Source organism: Eumetopias jubatus, unplaced genomic scaffold (assembly GCF_037043125.1).
Source record: "Eumetopias jubatus isolate StellerSeaLion01/CBP00866 unplaced genomic scaffold, mEumJub1_p1.0 scaffold_6, whole genome shotgun sequence".
Lineage (NCBI taxonomy): Eukaryota > Metazoa > Chordata > Mammalia > Carnivora > Otariidae > Eumetopias > Eumetopias jubatus.
In genome coordinates, this window is record NW_028274812.1 from 22,494,667 (window position 1) to 22,519,492 (window position 24,826).

Here is a 24,826-nt window from a genome sequence, read left to right on the forward strand (position 1 = left end):
GTGGCCCGCAGTCGCCGCGTTCCGTTACCAGCGCTTCTCTGCAGCCCCAGCCTCTGGCGCCGAGCGTCGCGGCCCGGGTGCGGTATGGAGGCGAAGGCGGCGTCCACGCCGGCTCCTGGCGGCGGCGCGTGCTCGGTGACGGCCGAGGAGACCGAAAAGTGGATGGAGGAAGCGATGCAAATGGTGAGGGGCCCAGGAGGTGGATGCCGTGGATGGGAACTTTCTTTAGCCCTCTTCTCGGGTCGAGAAGAGCAGACGTTGAGCAGACGTCCTGGGTGTGCTTTCTCGCCACCATAATCTCGATGGCGGTCACGTTTTCTGGGTAGACAGCTGGCTTTACTGTCCTGAAATTTTCTTTAGCCCATTCTCACAGTGCTGTAGGGGAAGGAAGAGAGGAAATACTGGCACGTCTGAGCCAAACATCCCCATTCAGCTGCTGCTGGCACGTAACGTGCTGCGTCCCCTTCTTCCCCCGGGGACACACTCGCAAATCCGGAGAGGCACATTCTTCAGTATTTATGACCTCTTGAACCTGTCTAGTGGGAGAAAGGACGCTGAGGATGTGTCTGATAGATCAGGATAAAAACAAAACCCTGTACAGCCAGATCCCACCATTCATTCATCTTTCCTACTGCCCTCAAGCCTTTTAACTTCCTTCCTTCGCTCCCTTCAGGATTGCTGATTGAGAAGGGCTCTAATCAGTTTTGTGTATAATCCAAGCTTTTACCCATACTTCTGTGTGCCAGGGAGCTCTTTAATAGGGATAAGAGTGTGTTTTCACATATATATGTATATGTATGCAAATATATGCCCCCGCACACATATACATATGTAAAATGCCCTTCGGTTTTACAGTTCCCTAAAGCTGCTGTAAAATAAATCATTTTTTTTTTCATACATGGTTTTGATTATATTCTTCCTATCCTTAGGGGCCTCTGGTCTCCAATAGTTAATTAATTCCATAATTATGTATTCATTCACTCCACAGATGTTTATTGAATACACTGTGCTTGGCATTGGGAATTCAGCACTGAAACTGATTTAGGTATATTCCTCTCCGTTCTCTTTTCATACTATTTCCCCTGCATTCATTCACTATTACAGCCACATATTTTTCTCTAAGCCATGATGCATTACAGTGTCTATCCATTTGTTTCTGCTACTTACATAATGTCCTTTAAACTTGTTTCTCATACTTTTTTGAAAGTGACTCGCACTAAAAAAAAGTCTGTTTTATGTTACAACCCAGTAAATACACACATAGCTATAACCGAAACAAAAGTTTCACAGAACAAGTACTTCACGTTCCTTTGTACAGTTTTCCTGGTATTTCTCTTTTCTTGAATTGGGGGTTGGGTGTTGTGTATTTGTGACAAATATGCCACCTCCGTGATCCTCTCCAGTCAGAAGTTCTTTGAAACGATGCTGTTGGCCTTGGCCAGTGGGAGGATGGGGTCCTCTGACTCACCCATCCTGTGAATGGCCCCACAGATAGCTTAGCGCAAACTGGCCATTGAACCTGCCTGTCACCTCGTCAGCCTCGGCCACCTTCGTCTGGGTGGACGCGTGGATGTGGTGTGCATGATGTGGTTGCGGGCAGAGCATTTCCGCGGCAGGTCCATCCAGGTCCAGGAACTCGCCGGCATTGCTCTGCAGGTCCAGGGCGCGCCCGCCGTCACCGCCACGAGCGTGAACACAGAAAGCTCCTTCTCGATTTTTGGAAAAAATGCTGGTCCTGACCCACTAACTTGATTTTATGACCCATTCTTTGAGCTCACTTCATAATTTATTTCCTCTAATAAACTTACAAGATAGGTAGTGTTCCAATACTTTAATTACTGTTCACATACACATTTAAAAATTAATTTGTAACTTGTCATATGGATTGTTTGTCCTGAACCTCTTTTATGTTACCAGATCCTCTAAGTTGGAGACAAGGAGTTTTAACATGATATCAAAATCTCACTCTCCCTTCCCCAAATCATTTCAATAATGTCATATGCTGGGAAGCTTCTTACTAAATAGTGAGTTTGATGATATATACACATGAAGGATCAAATATGTTAGAGTAAGCTGCATTCGATTCCTTCTATGGGTGAGAGTTCCAGAGGGCAGATGATGCCTGAATGCTGGGAAGTCAGAATTATGGGCTCTTTTGTTTATTTTCATTCGCTTCAGGAGCTCTTCTCAAAGTATTTATGTGTGGAGCCTGCTTAGATGAAATTTTCGGAGATGCTACCATGGAGGACTTAATAGTGTTTTTGAAAACAGCTAACTAATCAGTCATTGGGCTTTCCCACTCGTGTAGCAGAGCTGTGATTTTTTTTTTTCCATCCTTTCATGTTTTGGGTCTTTATTTTCCTTTAAGCGTCTTTCGGTCATAATATATTGGAATATTTCCTCCACCTATCTCTGCACTGTTCTCTAGACTTCCGGATTAAACACTTAAGTCCTTTTACTACCTTTTGCCCTGACTTTGGGCAAGCCAACCCCCCCCCACCCTTTCCCCTCCTACCCTATAAAATAAGATGGTTGAACTCCACATAGTTTCTCAGATCTCCCTAGCCTTGACATTTTTGTCTCTTAATTGGATTATATATTTCTAAATATCTATTTATTTATTTATTTAGAGAGTACAGGCAGGGTGAGTCGGAGAGGGAGAGGAAACTCCCCACTGAGCCAGAGAGCCCCACATGGGGCTCCATCCCAGGACCCTGGGATCACGACCTGAGCCCAAGTCAGACTCTTAATTGACTGAGCCGCCCAGGCGCCCATCTTAATTGGATTATAAACACCTAGGGGATGTGATTATCTAGTTTACCTATTCCTACATAGGGTCAAGGAGGACCTTAACTTAGTACTTGTATTTTAGTTTTGGCCTATACATGTTCTTCCAGGTCTTAAAGAAAGGGGAAAAAGTGCTTGTCATCCCTGCCCACTACAGAAACTTCAAATCTTGAACTCCTTTGAAGATTGTTGAAGTAATTCAAGGTGTACTATGTACTTCTGAGAAGAGTTTAAGATTAGACAAGAAGCATGGCTAGTGCCAAATCTATTCATCTCTGAGGAATTTGAAAGTGAAATATGCAGTGTACATGTAGTAGGGAGGATACCAGAGGATGCTCTGACTGGACCAGCCAAGCCATATGATTTCTGGGTCTTACGCTGTTTAAAATAAGGGGTTGTGCTAGAAAATTTCTATCCTAGTCTATGATTTTAATCTACAGACATAAGCCTGAATTATAAAAGAAAGGAAAACAGTTTTTGAGAAAGCTTAAAACCTATTTCTTTTTAAAAAATGTCATCTAAACTAAGTGAGTCTGTGCAAAAAGCGATACAGCCCTAACAGTCCAATAGGTATAACATTTTTGGAAGGCAACCTGGCATGATGTAATTAACAGCCTCAAAAAAAATATTCGTATCATTTGACATAGTAATATAATTCTGTGGCATTTATCTTAAGGAAATAGTTTAGAAAGATAAAAGCAATCATCGTCATTTCAGTGTTACATGTAACAGGGACAACTAGGAAGCATTTCAAACTCAAGATGAAAGGAAATGGTTAAATTATAGTATATTACTGTGTTGAATAATATGCTGTTATCAAAACAGTTATGGATATTAGGTACAAACATGACATTAACTATTACAGCTATACAGTAATATTCAACATTAAGCAAGCAGAATACAAATTATTTTTTATACTGTACATGTACATTTAGAGGTTAGACAGGCATATGTTCAAACCCTAGAATGGCTACTGAAAGCCAGCTAACCTTGACAGATTCTTAAACTTTCAGCCACAGAGGCCTCTTCTGTAAAATGGGTATATAGTATCTATGTCACAGGGTTGTGTAGATTAAAAGAGATAATCTTTGTAAAGTTCCTGACACATAACACTCAATAAATAAAAGCTGTTGTTTTTTTTTTAAACTTTTTTTTTTATCAGATAAACAAAGACTAGAGGAGAACACACAAAAATAATTAGTTAACATGGTAAAGATATGGGTCTTTTTTTTTGAGATATGGGTCATTTTAAAGAAAATTTTCACTGTGCTTTTGTAGTAAAATCTAATCAAAGAGATAGCATAAGAAGAATAAAACCAGAAAGGAGCCAGTGGTAGATAAATCCTAGTGGAATGGAGATGGGCTCTTTATACCATCAAAGTCAGAAAACAGAGGAGGAAAATGTATGGGTTTTAATTACATAAATATTAAAAACTTCTGCATGTTAAAAGGACAAGGTACAAAGTAAGGAAGCAAATTTGTAAAGAAATTATCAGACTTGGCCGAAAGTTGGTGGGAGAGTTGGAAAGTTTGAGATGGGATGGATTGAAAATTATGTTAATTATTTGGTTAGTTTAACTCTATTTTGAACTTGACAGCAAAACAAATATATATTTTATTGAACAGCATTTCACCTAAACCCATTTCCGTGGGGTTTTGGGGTTGTTCACACCACCTCCTCCCTAACTCGCCATTCCCAACTGCTGAGCTACTTGCCCTCAGCATGGTGGGCTGGGCTATTCTTCACCAATAACCCGATTTGCCCTTTTAAATACTCCCACCACTCATGTTTTCTCTCTCATTTGGATAGAAGCTGAAGGCTTTTCACAAAAATCAGTTATGCTGAGTGAAATAAGTCAATCAGAGAAAGACATGTATCATATGACCTCACTGATATGAGGAATTCTTAATCTCAGGAACAAACTGAGGGTTGCTGGAGTGGTTGGGGGTGGGAGGGATGGGGTAGCTGGGTGATAGACATTGGGGAGGATATGTGCTACGGTGAGCGCTGTGAATTGTGTAAGACTGTTGAATCACAGATCTGTACTTCTGAAACAAATAACGCAACATATTTTAAGAAAAAAGAAAAAGAAGAAGATAGCAGGAGAGGAAGAATGAAGGGGAGTAAGTCAGAGGGGGAGACGAACCAGGAGAGATGATGGACTCTGAAAAACAAACTGAGGTTTCTAGAGGGGAGGAGGGTAGGGGGATGGGTTGGCCTGGTGATGGGTATTAAAGAGGGCACATTCTGCATGGAGCACTGGGTGTTATGAGCAAACAATGAATCATGGAACACTACACCAAAACAAATGATGTAATATATGGTGATTAACATAACAATAAAAATTTAAAAAAATTCAGTTACTCTAAGTAAATAGGAAGATAATCTTGAGAGGTGGGATGCGGAATAAAGGAGGTACTTATGCTGGAAGGAAAAAGAGAAAATCCGAAGGAAAGAATGAAAGGCACACTCCCAGTCGCCTGGGGGCTGGGTGGAGCGAGAGACTGCCAGGCTTTCTTGCAAGTGACCTAAGTCAGGACTAGGAACCCCACTGGGCTACCCAGGTTCTTCCTGTCCTCTGCCATTCCTTCTTCCCCACCGGGTCTTGAATTCTTTTCTACGTGCTTGAGATAGCTACATAGCCACATGTAGAATTCTTCAGGAGACAGTTTTACAGAAAACCTTTGTCACGTGGCCCCCTCATTTGTTTCTTCTCTTACAGTTTTTTAGCCTTAAACTTTCTAGGTCTCACTCTTAAGTTTTCCCTCTCCTTTTGTCGCTTGAACTAGGCCTATTTTGAACCCAAAAGGTGACAAAGTAGCTGATCAGTGGTGATTAGAGTAGAAATTTGAGGCGGAGTGGCCAGGACCTGGCATCTCATAGATGTTCCATAAATATTTGTTGAAGAAATGAACGCCTGGAGCAGATTGCCTGGATTCTGGCCCCAGCCGCTTACCAGAGCAAATCCCCAACTTCCCCATGTCTCCATTTACTCATCTGTAAACTGGGGAAGCTCACTGAATCGATCTCATAGGGTTGTAAATGAAATGCATCAATACTGATAAAGTGCTTAAAATAGTCCTGGGTCAAAGTAAGTTTTTCCATAAGTTGTAAGCTCTTATGATTTGCAAGCTCAGAATCAGAACAATTGTTAGGTAGACATAACAGTCTGTGATAATAGGTAGAAGCTAGAAATTTCTTTACAAATTTGCTTTGTTACTTTGTACCTTATCCTTTTAACGTGACTTAGATAGGTCACTCTTCAAGCCACTGGTTTTCATTTCCAATTCCACCAAAATTGCATCTGTGTCACTGACCCTTTTTTCTTGGCCTGTTTTTTTTTTTTTTTCCTGGAATCCTCCCTAACAGCAGACACTCCTGACGCCTGCCTTTCTTTCTTTCTTTCTTTCTTTCTTTCTTTCTTTCTTTCTTTCTTTCTTTCTTTCTTTCTTTCTTTCTTCCTTCCTTCCTTCCTTCCTTCCTTCCTTCCTTCCTTCCTTCCTTTCTTTCTTTCTTTCTTTCTTTCTTTCTTTCATCTTCCTTCCTTCCTTCCTTCCCCCCTCTCTCTTTCTTTCTTTAAAGATTTTATTTATTTATTTATTTATTTATTTTAGAGCAAGCGCATGCACAAGCAGGGGGAGGGGCAGTGGGAGAGGGAGAAGCAGACTCCCCACTGAGCAGGGACCCCCCCCAAGGACATGGGGCTCAATCCCAGGACCCTAAGATCATGACCTGAGCCAAAGGCAGGCGCTTAACTGACTGAGCCACCCAGGGCACCCTGACACTCCTGATTTTCCTCCTACCCACCTAGGCATTTCCTCTTAATCTCCATTGCAAGATATTTCTTGTTTACTCCTTTATTTATTATTATTATTATTATTTAAACTTTTCCTTTTGAAATAATTATAGAGTCATAGAAGTTGCAAAAAAAAAAGTATATAGGGAAGGCTCATGTACCCTTCACCCAGCTTTCCTCCATGGTAACATCTTATGCAACTGTCATGCAATAATCAAAACCAGAAGAATGACATTGATGCAGTCTGTAGAGCTTATTGAGATTTAATCAGCTTGCTATGCACACATGTGTGTAGTTCTGTGCAATTTTATCACATGTTTTGTTTTGCAGAACCACCACCAGATCTGCTCAGTCAGCACAAGGCTCCTTCATGCTACCTTTTATAGCCACCATTCACTCTCAAGCCCTTAAGCCCTCTCAGGCACTAATCCGTTCTTTGTAGCTGTAATTTTGCATTCAGGAATGTTATATACGTGAATATGGAACCTTTTGGGAGTTGGTTTTTTTCATGATTTCCTTGAGGTCCATCCAAATGTCGAGTGAATCAGTAGTCTATTCCTTTTGTTGCTGTGTAGTATTCTATGGGATGGACGTACCACAGTTCAACTCTTCATCCTTTGAAGGACATTTGGATCATTTCCAGTTTTTGCCTATTACGAATAAAACGCCTGTGAACATTTATGTCTGTATATGAATTTATGTGCCGTATGACCATAAGCTTTCGGTTCCTTGGGAGAATGCCAGAGAGCGCAATTGCTGGGTCATATGTTAACTGCATGTCTTGCTTTTTAAGAAACTGCCGAACTAGTTTCCAGAATGGCTGTACCATTTTACAGTCCTACCAGCAGTGTATAAGTGATCTTGTTTTTCTTCCGCCTCACCAGCATTTGGTGTTTTAACTTTTTATTTTAGCCATTCTGATGGTGTTTAGTGATAACTCATTGTGGTTATAGTTTGCATTTCCCTAATGGCTAATGATATGAACATCTTTACATGTACTTATTTGCCATCTATATGCCCTCTTTGGTGAAGTGTCTGTTAATATCTTTTGCCCATTTTCTAGTGGGATTGTTTTTGGTTTTTTTGCTGTTGAACTTTGAGAGTTCTTTATATAGTCTTGATAGTAGACCATTGTTGGATATGCAGTTTGCAAATATTTTCTTCCAGTTTTAGCTTGTCTTTTCTTCTTCTTAACAGTGTATTAGTTTCCTATGGCATCTGTAACAAATTACTACAAACTCGGTGGCTTAAAACAACACAAGTTTATTCTCTTACAGCTCTGGATGCCGGGTGATTGAAATTCATTTCATCAGGCAAAAGCCAATGTGTCAGCAGGCCCTGGGTACACTCTGAAGGTTCTGGAGGAGAATATGTTTCCTCACCATTTCCAGCTTCTGGAGCATTCTTTGCTTGACTCATGGCTCCTTCCTCCGTCTTCAAAGCCAACAGTGTAACGTCTTCAGATCTCTTACTCTGCCTCTCTTATTAGGACACCTGTGATTGCATTTAGGGCCACCTGAATAATCCAGGATAATTTCCCTATCTCAAGATCTTCAACAAATATCTGTTGGATGAGTAAATGATTTCTCTCTTGTGTGTACTCGGGGTTCTGTGTACTCCCAATCTTATTTTAAATAACATTTTTCATGTGCTGATTGCCTTAACTGCGTGGGTACTCCCATCACCATCCTCCCTGGCTGTCAGTCCTCCTGGCTGTCCTTGCTTTAGTAGCCAATGGCGCATTTGTATATTTATTTGTATATATTCACCAAACCTTGGAACTCTTCAGACTTTCAGACTTTGCATAACCTGACATGCTTTAACCATTGTTACAGTACTGGACAGAACTAGCCTGTGGGTGGTTCATGCCCTGGGGGGAAGAATGCAGTCTTACTGCTTCAGCTACCCTCTCCCTACATCTGTGCAGGCCCTAGCTCTGTCCTACCACCCTGGAGGAAGAAGAAGAGATACAGCTTGTTACCACTACGCTATGTGCCTCTCCTTTCACCTTTATTGGCCCAAGGACAATCTAAGTGTCAGTTGAGCATGGTTGAAGTGGCTAAGCAACCCATGTTAGCATGATGATAGGAAGTTATTGCTACTCTAAATAAAGTATAGCCAGGAATAGGGGCTAGTGCAAGAGGTAGAACATGCGGTCTTAAGCAATGTCTTCAACTTTACACTGTATATGCCTTATGCTGTGTGTGAATACCTACACTTAATTGGTAATCTAGTCTTCCAAAGTGTCTTCAGGCCTGCCGAAATAAGAAATGCTATGCCTAAAAAAAAAAAAAAAAAAAGAGAAAAAAAAAAAAGAAATGCTATGCCTTTCTAAAAACAGCCATACTTGGGTTTTCTTGACTGCAGTGAGATGGAATTGTTTATACACTAGTTCAAGGGTTGTGTTCTTTGTTTGTTCTCTCTCAGCAACAGGATCAGGGAGTGTGCAGATATAACCTGCTTGCTTTTGCTCTCTGCCCAAAGAAGTATTCTTTAACTGTCTTGGGCCGGGACTTATCTGGTTCAGTCAGTGACAGAGCTAGAATAAAAATGGACAGCCTCTGATGGGGGGTACTTTGCAAATATAACCAGTGGTTTGCCCTTTTCCAGGATGGTGGTGGTAGAAATATTCTTAAGCTTGTTTTTCTAATTTATATTTTTCCATGGAGGTGTACTTGACGTACAATGAAATGCACAGGTCTTATGTATGTTGTCCATTCAGTTTCTACTGACGCAAACATCTGTGTAACCCACACCCTTTTCAAGAGTTTTGACCACCCTGGAAAAGTTCCTTTGTCCCTTCCCAATCAGCTTACACATGCCCTTCCAGGAAGAAATTGCTATCATTGTATTTAGTTTTGTCTGTTCTAGTACTAAACCTGAAGGGAGTCATACAGTGTGCATGCTTTTGTGTTTGACTTCTTTTACTCATCATGTCTGAGATTCACCCATATTGTTGTGTGTATCTCTAGCTTGTTCCTTTTCATTGCTGAGTCATATTCCATGGTGTGACTGTGCCACAGTTTGCTTATCCATTCTTTTGTTGGTGGATACCTGTGCTGTTTCCAGATTTGGGCTATTGTGAATCAAGCTATTATGAACATTCTTTTACAGTTTTTTTTTTTTTTTTTGTGGACATATATTCCCTTCTCTTAAATAAATACTTAGGATTAAAATTTGTTCATAGGCTATGTGTATGTTTACTTTTTAAGGAAATTTCCAAAGTGTTCTCCAAAGTGGTTGTGCCATTTAAACATAGAGTGCTCCAAAGCTTTTCTTGTGTCAAAGAAGAAATAGCACAGAGAGACATCCAGTCTGGTTACCTTTATGCTGTTGGACCTCTAGAGGGTATCTTCTATAATATTTAGTGAAACAAAAAAACTAAGCAAGTAGAATTTCAACAAGGAAAAGACTTCAATAAAGTATTTATAAATGTTATTTATTCTTTTCCTTTGCAAATATGTATGTGATCTCTGAAAAGTTGCACAGACCCTGCCACCATAAGAACAAAAGTCAGTAACAGCCTTTTGCTCACTTCTGCTTCCAATGAGAAGAAAAAATCAGGGGCTCAGAACCTGTGCAGGGGGTTGTTCCTGAGTCTCTCCCTTAATATGGATATAACAGAGAACAAAGGCACTAAATACTGAACTATATTTGAGGGAAGGGAAAGCTCAGCTGTATTTCTTTGTTCTGGGGTTTATATATGTGTGCTTATGCTGGTTTATTTCTTTCCTATAATCTTTTCAAGTATTGAACATTACATCTTAAATTTTCTACTTTGTCTTTTAGGCCAAGGAAGCCCTAGAAAGTACTGAAGTTCCTGTTGGCTGCCTTATGGTCTACAACAATGAAGTTGTGGGGAAGGGACGAAATGAAGTTAATCAAACCAAAAACGTATGTTGATTGAATAGTTTAATTGCAAACATACAGCAGTAAAGGTAGGAGTGAACTGAATTTTATCACAGTTGGCAAGAAGATGGGTCTGTGTCAAGACCTGGAGGTATAATGGAAGGGTAGTTTCCCTTAACATTTCTTTTTATGAGTGCCTTCCTCTCTGATTATAAAAGTGATCCATGTTGGTTTTTTAAAATTTGGAAAATTCAGAAAAATTTAATGAAGCAATACAATCTTTGGGGCTAATTTTCTATTTCATGGAGTTTTATTTTAGCATTTGAGTGAAACTCAAGAAGGGATTTTATTACATTGGAGTGTCAGTACTGAAGATAGGAATCTAATCTCCATCTTAAGCAAATCTAATATAGGAAAATTCCACTTTACAAAACACATCAATTTAATTCATATCACATTCTTTAGTACCTTTAAATAATGTTTTCCTCCTGGTAAAGTAAAAAATCACCTTCAGTTTATATCTTTGTAGGTATTAAAGGATTGTATAAAGGAAGCTGTTCATGTATTAGATAATTCAATGGAATAAAGTCTCTACCACCTACTGTCTCTGTACCTACATGTGGTATTACACTTTATTATTTTTAATTTTTTTAAATTTTTATTTATTTTTTTAGAGAGGGAAAGAGAGCACGCGTGCATGAGTGTAGCGGGGAGAGGGAGAGAGAGAATCTTAAGCAGGCTGCACACCCAATGCTCAATCTTATGAACCCGAGATCATGACCTGAGCTGAAATCAAGAGCTGGATGCTTAACCAACTAAGCCACCCAGGAGCCCTGGTATTACACATTAATAGTTTGTGTGCCTTTATATTATTGTGGTTAGGTTGAAAAGTTCATGAATTAAGGCAACACTTCTTGGTATCACAACAGTGTGTCATGGTAAGTATAAATGAAATATCCAATTTTATGATTATCAGAAGTACTAGGTGGACTCAGAGCTTAGAACCACAACACCACTCACACAGACTGATCTTATCGTTTGATCGTGGGAACCAGAGAACAAGCTGGTGCTGGTATCAGTGCTATGGGGCATTTAATGTTTATCCATCACATCTATCAAAGAGAACACACATGGAAAGTAGGAACCCAGATTCACAAAGCAATTATTATTTGGATATCAAAACATTTGTGAGCTAAGTAATAAAGATAATGTAACAATTTGTGAATATATAGATACTTGTCAGGGAGTAGAATTCTGTATTTTAAATAATTGCTCTATCTCCCTATTTTGTGTATTCTGTGGTTTGGTATGATATCTTTAATATCAGAACTTTAAATGCCCTGATGTCATCCATCTAACCCCCCAATGACCTGGGTTTCTTCTGTATCTTGAAATTAACCTGCCTTTTTATTTTGGTTTGTGTATCCTATAGAAGATTACCCTATCAAACACTATAGAAAGACTCTTGACCCCAAATAAGGAAACCTGAGTCCTACTTTTGGTTCTCAACTACCACCACCCTCATCACTACCATCACCTCTCCCACTGTGTATTTTTAACATGTCCTAAATTGGGTTGTGGTTCTTCAGCACTAAAAGAGAGGTTGAAGGGCGCCAGGGTGGCTCAGTCAGTTAAGCAGCCAACTCTTGAGGGCCAGGTCATGATTCCAGGGTCCTGGGATCGAGCCCACATCTGGCTCCATGCTCAGCAGGGAGTCTGCTCTCTCTCCATCTGCCCCACACCCCCCGCTCTCCCTCTCTCCTCTCAAATAAATAAATAAATAAGTCTTTAAAAAAAACTCCAAAAACCAAAAAGCGCTTTCTTTGCTTGTTTCCAGGACACCACACCACTCTGGATTTTCTAAAAAAGAGAGGTTGATTGCAGGGATTCAGTTCAACAGTTACTTACTTACTGAGAATTCTGGGGAGATCCAATTCAGTAACTCTGAATCTGATTGTTAAAAAAACCCTGAATTGGGGAAACTTTTTTTTAAGCTTCCCAGTTAGTTCTGGTATGCAGGCAGGTTTGGGAACCTGTTCTCTAAAGTACCTTACAGCTCTGAGATCATAATTCTGGACCAGCATTGCTTCCACCTGCCTCTAGCTTCCATGGCACCTCGGGCCACTGCACCAGCATCTCTCACACCCTGCTCTATGTCACAGGTTAATGAGTGCCTTTCTGTTTGCCACAACCAGATTTTATACTTGCTGAGGACAGACTTTGTAATCTCACATAGGATTTAGCACAGTGGCTTGTACATAGCAATCAGCATAAGCTTATTGGTAAATGTGATTATCGTGAATACCATTAATAATTGCATAGCAGAGCACATAGATAGCACACAGCATACGCTTCTTGTAATTCAGTGTTTTATGAGGTGTAGATGCCAGTGAACCCTGTTTTACATATGGGGGAGCCAAGGCTTAGAGAAGTTATGTAACTTGCCTAAGGCCACAGAATTAGTGATTTCACAGTCAGGATTCAGACTTAAGAATGGTTATTTGCAAATGCTGTGTGATTTCTCCTATATTCTACACCACCCATGAGGTATCTGAGACTGATACCAAATGTCTGCTTTTCTCTAGAGTCTGCCAGAATATAAAATCTCATCCCAAAGAAAATGTAAGTGATGACATTCCACTAACTAAATACAGACTTGCTTAGAGTGAAGTGAGGGACAGCCTTGAAAACATCTGAAAATGGAGCACATGCTTATGAAGACTTCAGGCTTCCCCTCGAAATTCACAAACCCTAGACTCTTTTTTTTTATTTAAACCCCCGAGACTTATATTCTCTATGGCATTTTAATTGAAAGAGCATCCCTTGAGGTTCTGAGGTGCTTAACTAAAAATATAGCATAATTCTCGCGGCATCTCCTATTAGGTGTCTTTTGTTGGTCAGGTTATGGGACCTGAACTGGGAAATACATTGCCAAGTGCTTAGAGCATTCCAAAACCTTTATGCATTAAAATGTTGGCAGAAACATTAGGCCCATTTTTTTGGTATTTATTTTCGAGTGTTTGCACAATACAATTACATGTTGATGCAAGCACCTCTCTCCTTTCAGGCTACTCGACATGCAGAAATGGTGGCCATCGATCAGGCCCTAGATTGGTGTCATCGAAGTGGCAAGAGTCCTTCTGAAGTATTTGAACACACTGTGCTGTATGTCACAGTGGAGCCCTGTATTATGTGTGCAGCTGCTCTCCGCCTGATGAGTATCCTTTGACTTCGTGAGTTAATGTTGTGTGCCCTTCCTATAACCTTGAAAATGGCCAGACACATAACCTGCTTTCTAATATGTGAAAACAGATTTATGAAACAAGTTATAAAATATTGTACCCCTTGGCCAAAAAATTTTTAGGAAGGATTTTTAATCATATGATTTCTTCATTTTATATCAATAGATGTAAAACTATTAACCAAATAAAACTAGAGAAAGAAAAACTACGAGCTAACAAACTTATGTAAGGATAAGTCACAAATTAAAGTAGATTATAAAACTGTACAGAGAAAAGGTCTGGAGAATATGCACCTTTGAATAATAGATTATAGGTGATTTAAAATTTTTCTTTCTCTTTACGTTTTTGTTTATTTTTGCCATGAATACCTATTACAATGTATGAAAAATTTTAAGTCCAAAGTAAATATAAGGTAAAAAACAAGTCACTGATGATGTTATAATTGTAAATAAATGGGAAATTGAGAAAGTTACAGCTCTTTGAATTGTGTCTTTCATAGAGTAAGCGACACAAATACAGAGTGTTAGCAAGTTTGTCTCTAAGATCTTTAAAAAATTACTCGCTTGTTCAAAAACTCAATTTCATACTTGCACATTTTTTATGTACTTATTTTGCTATGTGTGAAAAATTTTATCACTTTAAAAATAACAGAGGGTTTTGAGTATAACATGTATAGTCTCTACTTTGTAAAGGGGGGAGTTCTGGTTAACTTAGAACTCTATCCCCTTCCTGCCTTAGAGGGTGGCTCAGCTTTAGTTTGTTTTATATTGGGGCATGGGTTATATTTTATTTGGCAAAAGATTAGGGGACAATCCTGTTTTTAAAAGGTGAAAATCCCTGGATTAAATTCCTACTTCCTTTCTAGCTCCAATTCTCTAAGGACTCAAAGAAAGTGAGTTAGGAAAGACAAGAGAGAGCACCAAACTATAAACATTTAGCAACTGTGTATTCGGTTTTCATTATTTGCAATTGTGAGATATTCATCTCTAAATCCTTTAAACCTCTTCTTTTGTGTGACTGGATTGTGTGATTTTTAAGACTAAGCCTAAGCTTAACTGTTTTTAAAAGTAGCCTGAGCTTGTCTGTCCAGGATGGCCTGGTTTTGTCACTGTACGCACTTGAGCTGCACACTCTCTTCAGGACCTTAATTCTTTCTCATAAATCCCACTGGTTGTGTATGGCTGTCAGAATGAACGGTTTGGCGGCTGTGGCTCCGTTCTAAATATCGCTTCTGCTGATTTACCGAATACTGGGAGACCATTTCAGGTAATGTGACCCGTTTGTGCTTTTTCTTGCTAATTACTTTGCTCTCTTCGTGGGCTTGGGAATAGTTCACGTGTGGTCAGTATACCAAAAAGCCATGCTGGGACCAGGCCAACTCTGGGACCTCCTGTCAAGTTCATTTATGCCTCAGTAGAAGACAGGTATCATTTCCAGGCGAGTGCTTGGCTCTCTTAATGAGCAGAATCTCTCCAGAAGGAGAGTCCCTGGCCTTCCCAGGGATCTCCCGACAGTCTTCACTGATGCACTCAGGTATGTTGGAGACGCTGTCACTGTTGTCATTCTCACTCAGTGAGTGTCCCCAGCTCCCTGCTGCACTGTAGATGCTGTTTATGGTGCATACACAATATTTTCGCACAAAGCCAATTGTTTTGCTTTATTGCTATGTACTATTTTTTTTTTTTACTTTTTTTTAAGATTTTATTTTTATTTATGAGAGAGACAGAGAGCATGGGGGGAGGAGCAGAGGGAGAGGGACAAGCAGACTCCACACTGAGCGTAGAGCTCAATGTGGGGCTTGATCTCAGGACGCTGAGATCATGACCTGAGCCGAAACCAAGAGCCAGATGCTTAACTGACTGAGCCACCTAGGCATCCCTGTTCTATGTACTATTTTTGGTGTCTAGCAATTAATACCTGTATTTTCATTATTTTTCCCCCTGCCTTTTCAATATTGAAATTTCCCCCAGACTCAAGAATCCACATTACTTTCATCTTCTCTTAAAAATCCTACTTTCCCGGGACGCCTGGGTGGCTCAGTCATTAAGCGTCTGCCTTCAGCTGAGGTCATGATCCCAGAGTCCTGGGATCAAGCCCCACGTCTGGCTCCTTGCTCAGCGGGAAGCCTGCTTCTCCCTCTCCCACTCCCCCTGCTTGTGTTCCCTCTCTCACTCTCTCTCTCTCTCTGTCAAAAAAATAAAATAAAATCTTTAAAAAAAAAATCCTACCACCTGTCCCCAAGTTTTTATGTTTAAGGTTATGAGCATTAGGAATTGATATTTCAGAGTTTGGCCTGTAGACACATAGCATTTTTCACAAACTGGTTTGATTGTTTTTTCTAAGGTTAATCCTGAAATATTATGCTTTAAAAAGAAAAGTATTTAATAAATGCTGGACATGGTGGGCGGTTAACTTCAAAGACCTCAGATATTCTTAGGAGAATACTGAGTACCTATGAAGGGCTAAATTTGGCTGAATTCCACTGAGAACAAGTTTTGGAAAACATTCTATTTTGAGTTTTCTCAGCCGAACATTAGCTTTCCTAACAACTTCTGTACATTTGAGAATAGATGACTTTTAACATCACATGAGAAAATAAATTGTAATAAAACGATGGAGAGTAAACAGTACAGTCAGCTTGACCATTAAAAAAAAATGTGCAAAGTGATTTGATTTTTCCAGTCACTTACATCGGTTGCTCAAATTTTGCTTACATATCTCTTTGCAAGCAAATTGCTGACTCTGTACTTTGTTTATGAGAAAGAGCTAAAGAATTTCTAAAGAATTTCTCAAAGCTTCTGGGCAGAACAAAGATGTGCCCTTGGATGTCAGACATGGGTAGAAAATTTCTCTTCAACATGAGTGACATTGGGTGCATACACAGTCCCCTCCTACATATTTCTGCACAGGGTGAACTGAAGAATAAGCTTGTTTGTAGTGTGTGTACCTGGCCAAATTGTCTCCAGGGAAATGAATGACCATTGTTTGAAGCCATATCTCCAGGTTGGATGCCAAATTATGTTTTTTTTGTTTTTGTTTTGTTTTTTTAAAGTGTTTGAGATTCTAAAGAAAACATTGATACCTTAGGTCTCTGGACCCTGTGTTTTCTTCCTTTATTGGGTTGGGTTGGGTGGGAGAGTCTGTGGGAGGTGGGATGCTGTTTTTATATTGCAGAAGCATAGAATTATTTAATGCTGTATTATAAGCAGCATTAAGCTCATAGAGGATACCTACAGAATTATTCTTTTCAAAGAAGATGGTGATTACCTTATAATACATACCTGGTCTGTTTTTAAAAGTTTAATAAGAATGTGTGCTTTTTATTAAAGCCACAGATTTGTAGCTATAATGGATAATTGAAAGTATTGGTATCATAGAGTGATGCAGTTTCTTTCCCCATCTATAACTCAGTGGGTCTCATCCCGGACTGCATATTACAGAGCTCTTACATGTGGCTATGGGAGGTCCCCACCCCAGACCAAGTGGATAAGAAGGTGAAAGGTAGAGGAGAATATTAGTATTTGTTTTTTCTTTTTTAGTTTTGTTTTTCACAAACCCTTGTGTCCTGGGCTGACTTTCAATAGATCTCAGGGAGGGAGCTGCTTTGCTACATGGGAAACCCTTTACCCAGAAGCAGGTTTTCCATGAACGTTCACTGGTGATGGGCGAGGGGACAGGCCCCTTTTATGGCTTTGCCCTGTTTCCCAGGAGGAGGGGCTCACCACGCTAGACCCTGTATGAACGGGACTGTGGGGGTGGGGGGGGTCGTGTAGGCAGCCTTGGGCTGGGACGGCAGGGGGACCGGCTATCGGAGGGCAACCGAGGATCCATGTCACTATCTTATCTTCCACCTGGGTGGGATTCTGACTTAGAGGCCTTCAGTCATAATCCCACAGAGTTCCCAGGTGATTCCACTGAGCAGCCAAGGTGGGGGACCTCTGGTCTAACTTCATAGGAGAGGAGAGTGTCTTATGCTAGTTAATGTTCATGAGAGCATGAGGAGAGGCGGGTGCTCTGAGGAACATGAACACTTAATGTGGCATGAGGAGAAGGGGACTGACCCACCATGGTTAGAGTGATGTGAGAAGGTTGTAAGAACTGAGAAGCCAAGGGAGGAGAGAGGGCTAAGAAGAATCGAGAATGGTCAGTGGTCTCCACAACTGCAGAGAATTGAGGAGGCTGGAAAGGGAACCAGTGTTTTGGTCAGTAGGGGCCCTTGGGATATCTGAAGCACAAGCCAGGAGGATGAGATTGAGGAGGAAATGAGAGTCACACAAGCAACAGCCAGGAGTCTGGAATGTTCTCAGGGACCAGCAGAGTAGCATCTTGCCTGAGGGGCAGGGTGGAAGGAAGGTTATTGGGATTTTTTTAACCCCCCAGCTTTACTGAGATATAATTGACATATAAAATTGTGTAAGTTTAAGGTATACAATGTGATGATTTGATAGATGTTTAGATTATGAACTGTTTACCACAATAAAGTTAGTTGACACACCATTCACCTCACATAATTACCATTTTGTTGTTATGGTGAGAACATTTAAACTCTACTCTCTTAACAGTTTTCAAGTACACAATATAGTATTGTTAACTACAGTCACCTTGCTGTACCTTAGATCCTCAGAACTGACCTTATAACTGAAAGTTTGTACCCTTGGATCAGCGGTCTATTCATTCCTCCCAACCCCCCACCCCTCCACCCCTGCCAACTACCATTCTACTCTCTGCTTCTAACAAACTGAGGGTTCTAGAGGGGAGGGGGGTGGGGGGATGGGTTAGCCTTGTGATGGGTATTAAGGAGGGCACATATTGAATGGAGCACTGGGTGTTATACGTAAACAATAAATCATGGAAGACTACATCAAAAACTAATGATGTAATGTGTGGTGATTAACATAATAAAATAAAATTTAAAAGAAGAAAAGAAAATGTTATATATATATATTTCATTATATATATGCAATAGAATATTCAGCCATAAAAAGAAGGAAATTCTGCCATTTGGGACAATGTAGATGGACCTTGAGGGCACTATGCCAAGTGAAATAAGTCATAGATAGACAAATACTGCATCATCTCACGTACATGTGCCATCTAAAAACATCGAACTCTGAAAGGTTATTTCTTTTAATGGGGAAGATTTATGCAGGCTTTATAGGCCCAGGTAAGAGCTGACTGAAGGCACAAGAGAAAGGGAGGTTCTTTCTGAGCAGTAGACCACACTGACCAGGCCCTTGTGCTGGTGCTCATTACCTGCTTCCCCTCCTGTGGCTGCTTCCGGATGTTCCTCCTTGGAATCACTGTCCATTTTATCATTTCATGCACCTTAGAAGGATGCTGTGTATCAAGTCCAAATTCCTATGACACGCCTTCAAAGCCCTGTATATTTTGACCTCATTTTATCTAATTCTTTCTCTATAGGCCCCCCAACCCCCCATTAGTTGGTTTCCTCACATAGCCCAAGCTTATTCTTACTCTTTCCCTGAAATGCTTTGCTCAGTATCTTTAAATATTTGCTTTTTTCTTAATTTTTAATTTTAATTTATTTATTCTAGAGAGCGCATGTGCGCTTGCATGCGAGTTGGGGGTGGAGCAGAGGGTTAGAGAGAGAGAGAGAGAGACTCTTAAGCAGACTCAATGTCCAGTGGGAGCCTGTCTCAGGGCTCGATCTCATGACCCTGAGATCATGACCTGTGCCTAAATCAAGAATTGGACACTTAACCTACTGAGCCACTAGACACCTCAAATATTTGCTATCTTCAAGGCAAGTTCAAATTTCATCTTCATTTGATATTTTATGTAATTCCATTCCTTACCCTTATCATAGTTTCTTATTCTTTCACGTATCGATCTCTTCTCTCTAGTTAGATACCAAAGATAGATCAAACTGAACACTTTTTTTTTAAGATTTATTTATTTACTTGAGAGAGAGAGAGAGCACAAGTGGGAGGGGCGGAGGGAGAGAGAATCTCAAGCCGACTCCTCGCTAAGCACGGAGCCCCACATGGGGCCCAACCTCATGACCCCAAGATGGGCCCCTAGTGAATAACAGTAGATAAAAATAGCTCATGCTTAACAAACACTTACGATGTGCCGGGTATGTAATAGGTGTTATTTTTGCAATTATTTAATCTTCATGAAATCCTTCTGAGGTAAGTGCTATAATTATACCTACCTTTTACACATGAGGAAGCTGAGGCAGAGAGTTTATCGTACTGAAGATCACATAGCTAGTAACTTCAATAGTACTTGAGAAATAATAGTTGATTGGAGTGATGGTGAGTCCATACGTCTATTCTTTTGGTAATGTATTTCCTTACCCGCATTACTGCTATCCCCAAAATGTATTAACGTTATCTGAATTAAGTTTATGTAATTATGTATACATTGCTGTGTTTATGGGATATAGGCCACATTTTCATAGGCTGATATTCATTCTCAGTTTTCTCATTTCATCAGTGCATTCCTGGATATCGGGCCGAGGAAGCAGTGGAAATGTTAAAGACCTTCTACAAACAGGAAAATCCAAATGGTCAGTTTTCCCCTGCTGTACATAATGTAACCTCACTTAAGACAAATCAGCGTGAAGAGACTCGACAAGGGCCTACCTCTTTCATTTTCTCTTTTCTATTCTTTTCACAGCACCCAAATCAAAAGTTCGGAAAAAGGAGTATCAGAAACCTTGAACTTGTTCTGATGGAAGGCTGATGCCCCTCGATGACATTTTTGGACTGAAAGCTGTTGACATCATTGAATCATGTTTACATATGTCCTTAACTCCTGGGGAAATCATCTCTTACTATTTGCTCTGTTGAGGGAACAAATTAGCACTTTTTAAAAGTCTCCCAATTATAAACAATGATTAGCTTTTCCATAAGCTTAACCGTAAGAAGTTCCATAAGAAGAGGGGGAAAAAAAGAAGATTGAGGTTTTAGAAATTAGTAAGCAGCACGTAACCTTCTTGCCAAAATCATTGTGCCTAGGCCAGGAAAGTGCTGTTTCAGCGAATGTGCATCCAGACCCAGTTAGCTGGCGTGTGGCCAGACTGGAGTGCGCCACACCGTGGACACCTGCTTTAGGCCTGGCTTTTCAGAATCGGATCCTTTATTCTTTGTAGCCACTCTATTCTCCCAGGGGTCGAGGGCCTGTGACTTCCTTGGAATTGGTATAGGAGTTATGAACACCTAGACTATGAATGCGTGCTCCTCAGAACAGGTTTTTGTTTGTTTGGTTTTTTTTTTTTTTTTTTTTTTGCTTTTATAAAGCAGAGAAAATGCATACTTTTAAAACAAGTACTTGAGCATTGTTTTTAAATCATAGCATATCGCTATAATAAAACCACACTTATGCCTTCTTTGAAGATGAAGATGAATATTTTCTTAAAGATAAAAGAAGCATAAATGAGACAATTCCTTCTTATTGAGCAGCTATACTATGCCAGGCTCCATTTGTTCATCGAATCCGTGAACAAAACATGGTGCTGCTATTCTAGCAGGGGGAGACAGATAATACACCTTATAGATTATATAGTATTTTAGAAGATGTTAAGAATTATGGCAAAAAGAAAAAGAACAGGGTAAAGGCGATGGATGTGGCATTTGGGGTTGGGACTGCCAGTGTTGCACAATTAAATACAATGGTTCATTTAATCTGAAATCAAGTTTCATTTATTTTTATAAAAGTCCAGATTTAGAATTAAAATCTAAAATTTAAAAATGTGCACGCAACCTTGGAAAGGGTCTCTGCAGCAGGAAGTCCCAGATACTCAGCTTTCTGACTGCAGCAGTACGTGAGAGAACAGCCTTGCAGAGCCACACTGGGGTTCGCTGCATCTGCCCAGAAGGGGGCCTCGCCGTTCCACCAGAAGCCCAGCTCCGGGCCCCTGTTGCATTTCTTCAGTGGATTCATTTCCTTGATGCAAAGCATCTGTATTTGTTGTTTCTGCCATTTGAGCGATGTCTGACTTGTTTGTTTTGAATTACATTACAGGCTGGAATGTAATTGTGGTGAAAGTATTTTTATATTGCTGAGAGTAGCAGCTAATCACAGTTACATGCTTCAGAGGACTTAACGATTGCTTGGTTTTGTACGTGTGTGTTCTTAACTGCATTTGAGAAATTTTATGGAGAAGAATATGCATACTTTTAAATCTGTAATAATGTTACATGTAACTTCTTTTCAGTTTTACCTACTTTAAAAAATTACCTCTTCATTAGATTTTGGCGTTTTGACTAGTTTATTCCTTTTTGCAGTTGGTCATAACTCCTTTCTGGCTCCTTACGCTTCTCTGCAAGTTGACCTCAGTGCACTCACTGTCTTCCTATCATCGTTTTCTCCGGCATTATTTGTAGACGGAAGACCTGGATTCTTTCCTCCGCTGCCAGGAAGGACCAGTGAGTCTGGCTAATGCATCTAGGTCAAGTAGGTTCTTGGTAAACATTTGTTAAATAAGATTACTGATTGAAGTTTGGAGAAAAACGAGTAAAAAGGGGGAATAGCTAGGGTAAAATCAAAGCAAACAGTAGTATTTTAGGGTATTTTAGCTTATAGGTTGTCAATACGAAAAGTGTCAAGAAAGCAATCAAACGAAACCAGGAAGGAGAGAAAAGACTTGCCGATACACATATGTTCTATCTCTTCTGTGTTTTGGAGAATGGGTACTTCCTAATTCCTAAGCATGGCTGAAAACTTTAATTTTGGTTACGACCTTTTTGATTCTGTCTCCAGTGACTGACTTATAGAAAAGTCTCTCCTGTATTTTTGGTCTTAGGCAGAGTTTCCTCTTCTGCTTTTGGGGAAAAAAATCAGGTCAGACGGCATATGGCAGATTGGAGGTCAGCTCCTCTAGTGCCGATATAGGAGCATCGTGAGGGCATAGGCACGGAGGCTACAGGATTCTGATGGCAGTCTCAAAGCGGTGGGGAGCCGTGGAGGTATGATGAGCTAATCCTGCCTCCTGAGTCCACGTTCTCTAGCTACCCAGACATGGCTTAAAATATTAGGATGCTCCAGTTCAGATTGAATCCAGTTGATTGACACTGATAGTGCCTGCCAAAGAGACAGCTGAGAGACTTGTTTTGTGCATGGGATGATTCTGGAAGTTGTGGGATGTGAAAAGGTTTTAGAATCACGGCCCCGTTTGGGGGAATTAGTAGGAAATGATTGCATGTAAGTTGCTAGAGTATCCATTGTTTGCTGGTCTTTGCCGAGGACTCGGCTGAGAATGGGTGGTGTGTAATGCTTTGGCAGGCTTCAATCACTGATAAAAGATTGTGTTAAAATATCTTTTCACTTTCTTGTTACTTGGCACAAGCATCTCTTCCTGTGTTGCATTTGGAATATTATGGAGGGAAAATAGATAGCCAAGAACGCCAATGTAGGAAAGAACTGTTAATTTTTCTTTTCTTTTAAAGATTTTATTTATTTATTTGAGAGAGAGAGAGAGAGCACGCACAAGCAGGGGGAGGGGCAGAGGGGGAAGCAGACTTTTCCCTGAGCCTAGAGCCCAACGCAGGGCTCGATCCCGGGACCCTGGGATCATGACCTGAACCAAAGGCAGACGCTTAACGACTGAGCCACTCAGGCGCCCTGGCAAGAACTGTTAATTTTTCTGTAAACTTTCTATTTGCAAATAATTTCAAACTTACAAGTTTAATTTGTTAACAATTTACACCTTTAGCTTTATCATTTGCTCTGTTTATTCTCTCTCTGCCTATCTATCTGTATGTATGTATGAATTTATATAATGGTTCTTCTGAACCATTTGGTAGAAAGTTACGCACCTCACACATCATGGCCCTTTGCCCTGAAATGTTTCTGTATTTCCTAAGCATGGGATATTCTCTTATATAATCACAGTACAGTTATTGGCTTCAATATATGTAACATTAGTACAATACTTTTATCTTTTTTAAAATACTTTTATCTAATATACTGTTTGTATTCTAATATTGTCACCCATAATGTCCTTTAGAGAATTTTCCCCACCCGCTCTACAATATTGGAATATTCTAAGGACAGATATCTTATTTAGTTGTCATGCATCTTTAGCTTATTTTATTTTCTTTTTTGAAAGATTTTATTTATTTGAGAGAGAGAGCAAAGCAGGGGGAGAGCCAGAGGGAAAGGGAGAAACAGACTCCCTGCTGAGCAGGGAGCCCCACCCAGGGCTCAATCCCAGGACTCCATCCCAGGACTCTGGGATCATGACCTGAGCCAAAGGCAGAGACTTAACCAGCTGAGCCACCCAGGTGCCCCTCTTTAGCTTACTTTAATCTAGAACATTTCCAGAGCTTCTCTTTGCCTTTTATGACGTTGACATTTTTTGAATCATTCTGACCCCACTCAACTTTTCTCTTTTTTAAAAAATTTTTAAAAGATTTATTTATTTGAGAGAGAGAGAGTGCACGTGAATATGTGCACACAAGCATGGGGAGGGGCAGAGAGAGAGGGGAAGGGAATCCTCAACAGACTCCCGACTGAGCACAGAGCTGGACATGGGGCTCGATCCCAGGACCCTGATATCATGACCTGAGCTGAAATCAAGAGTCCCATGCTTAACTGTCCGAGACCCCCAGGTGCCCAACTTTTCACTTTTTTTAATAATGGTGTTAATAATGATCGGATTCAGATTATGCATTTTAGGTGATGTTATATTCTCAGAATATCAAATCTGAAGGCACCCAAAGGCCATCAATTCCTCACTGGTGATGTTAATTTTGGTCACCCATTTAATTTGGATCACCTGACTATATAATTCTTGGTTTTCTTTTTTTTCTCCTTTGCAATAAATAAGCAATCTGGGGAGAGAAACTTAAATTTTTAAAGGAAAATGTATTTGACATTAGTGGAAAGGAGGAGGAAAAAAATCAGTGATAATAAATTTTAGCGCAACTGTTAGGTTATTTGATTGTATTCTTCCTCTTTTATTATGTCTGCCAAAATTTACAAAATTCTTTTTTGTAATAAGAATATTTTAAACAGGGATGTCTTAATAAAAATGAAAAGGAAGCCTCAAATAAGTTCTTTCTCTCCTGATCTCCTCAGCAAAACTAATACTTACATCAATTTAATTATATCTGATAAGAGAGAGTTTTGGAAAAATAGGTCTGAGATGTTTCTGGTATCACAGATGGCCCATAGTGATCCAAT

At 40.1% G+C, this 24,826-nt stretch overlaps 1 protein-coding gene and 1 pseudogene across 1 annotated transcript; one reads left to right on the top strand and one right to left on the bottom strand.

The window, feature by feature from the left end:
- Positions 1-34: 34 nt before the first annotated feature.
- Positions 35-22,288, top strand: ADAT2 (adenosine deaminase tRNA specific 2). The gene is made up of 6 exons (XM_028121388.2): positions 35-183; positions 10,374-10,478; positions 13,501-13,651; positions 14,835-14,941; positions 20,135-20,207; positions 20,318-22,288. Exons 1-6 carry the CDS (start codon positions 85-87, stop codon positions 20,359-20,361), a joined length of 579 nt encoding a protein of 192 aa, XP_027977189.1. The 5' UTR covers positions 35-84; the 3' UTR covers positions 20,362-22,288.
- Positions 1,404-5,769, bottom strand: LOC114222736 (small ribosomal subunit protein eS21 pseudogene; annotated as a pseudogene).
- Positions 22,289-24,826: the final 2,538 nt, after the last annotated feature.

What these genes read in the sequence shown, in the direction of transcription:
- ADAT2 (XM_028121388.2), top strand. Translation starts at nt 85, where the DNA reads ATGGAGGCGAAGGCGGCGTCCACGCCGGCTCCTGGCGGCGGCGCGTGC. An exon ending in TGGAGGAAGCGATGCAAATG is followed by an intron (nt 184 to 10,373) that starts GTGAGGGGCCCA and finishes TTTGTCTTTTAG; the next exon opens with GCCAAGGAAGCCCTAGAAAG. An exon ending in AAGTTAATCAAACCAAAAAC is followed by an intron (nt 10,479 to 13,500) that starts GTATGTTGATTG and finishes CTCTCCTTTCAG; the next exon opens with GCTACTCGACATGCAGAAAT.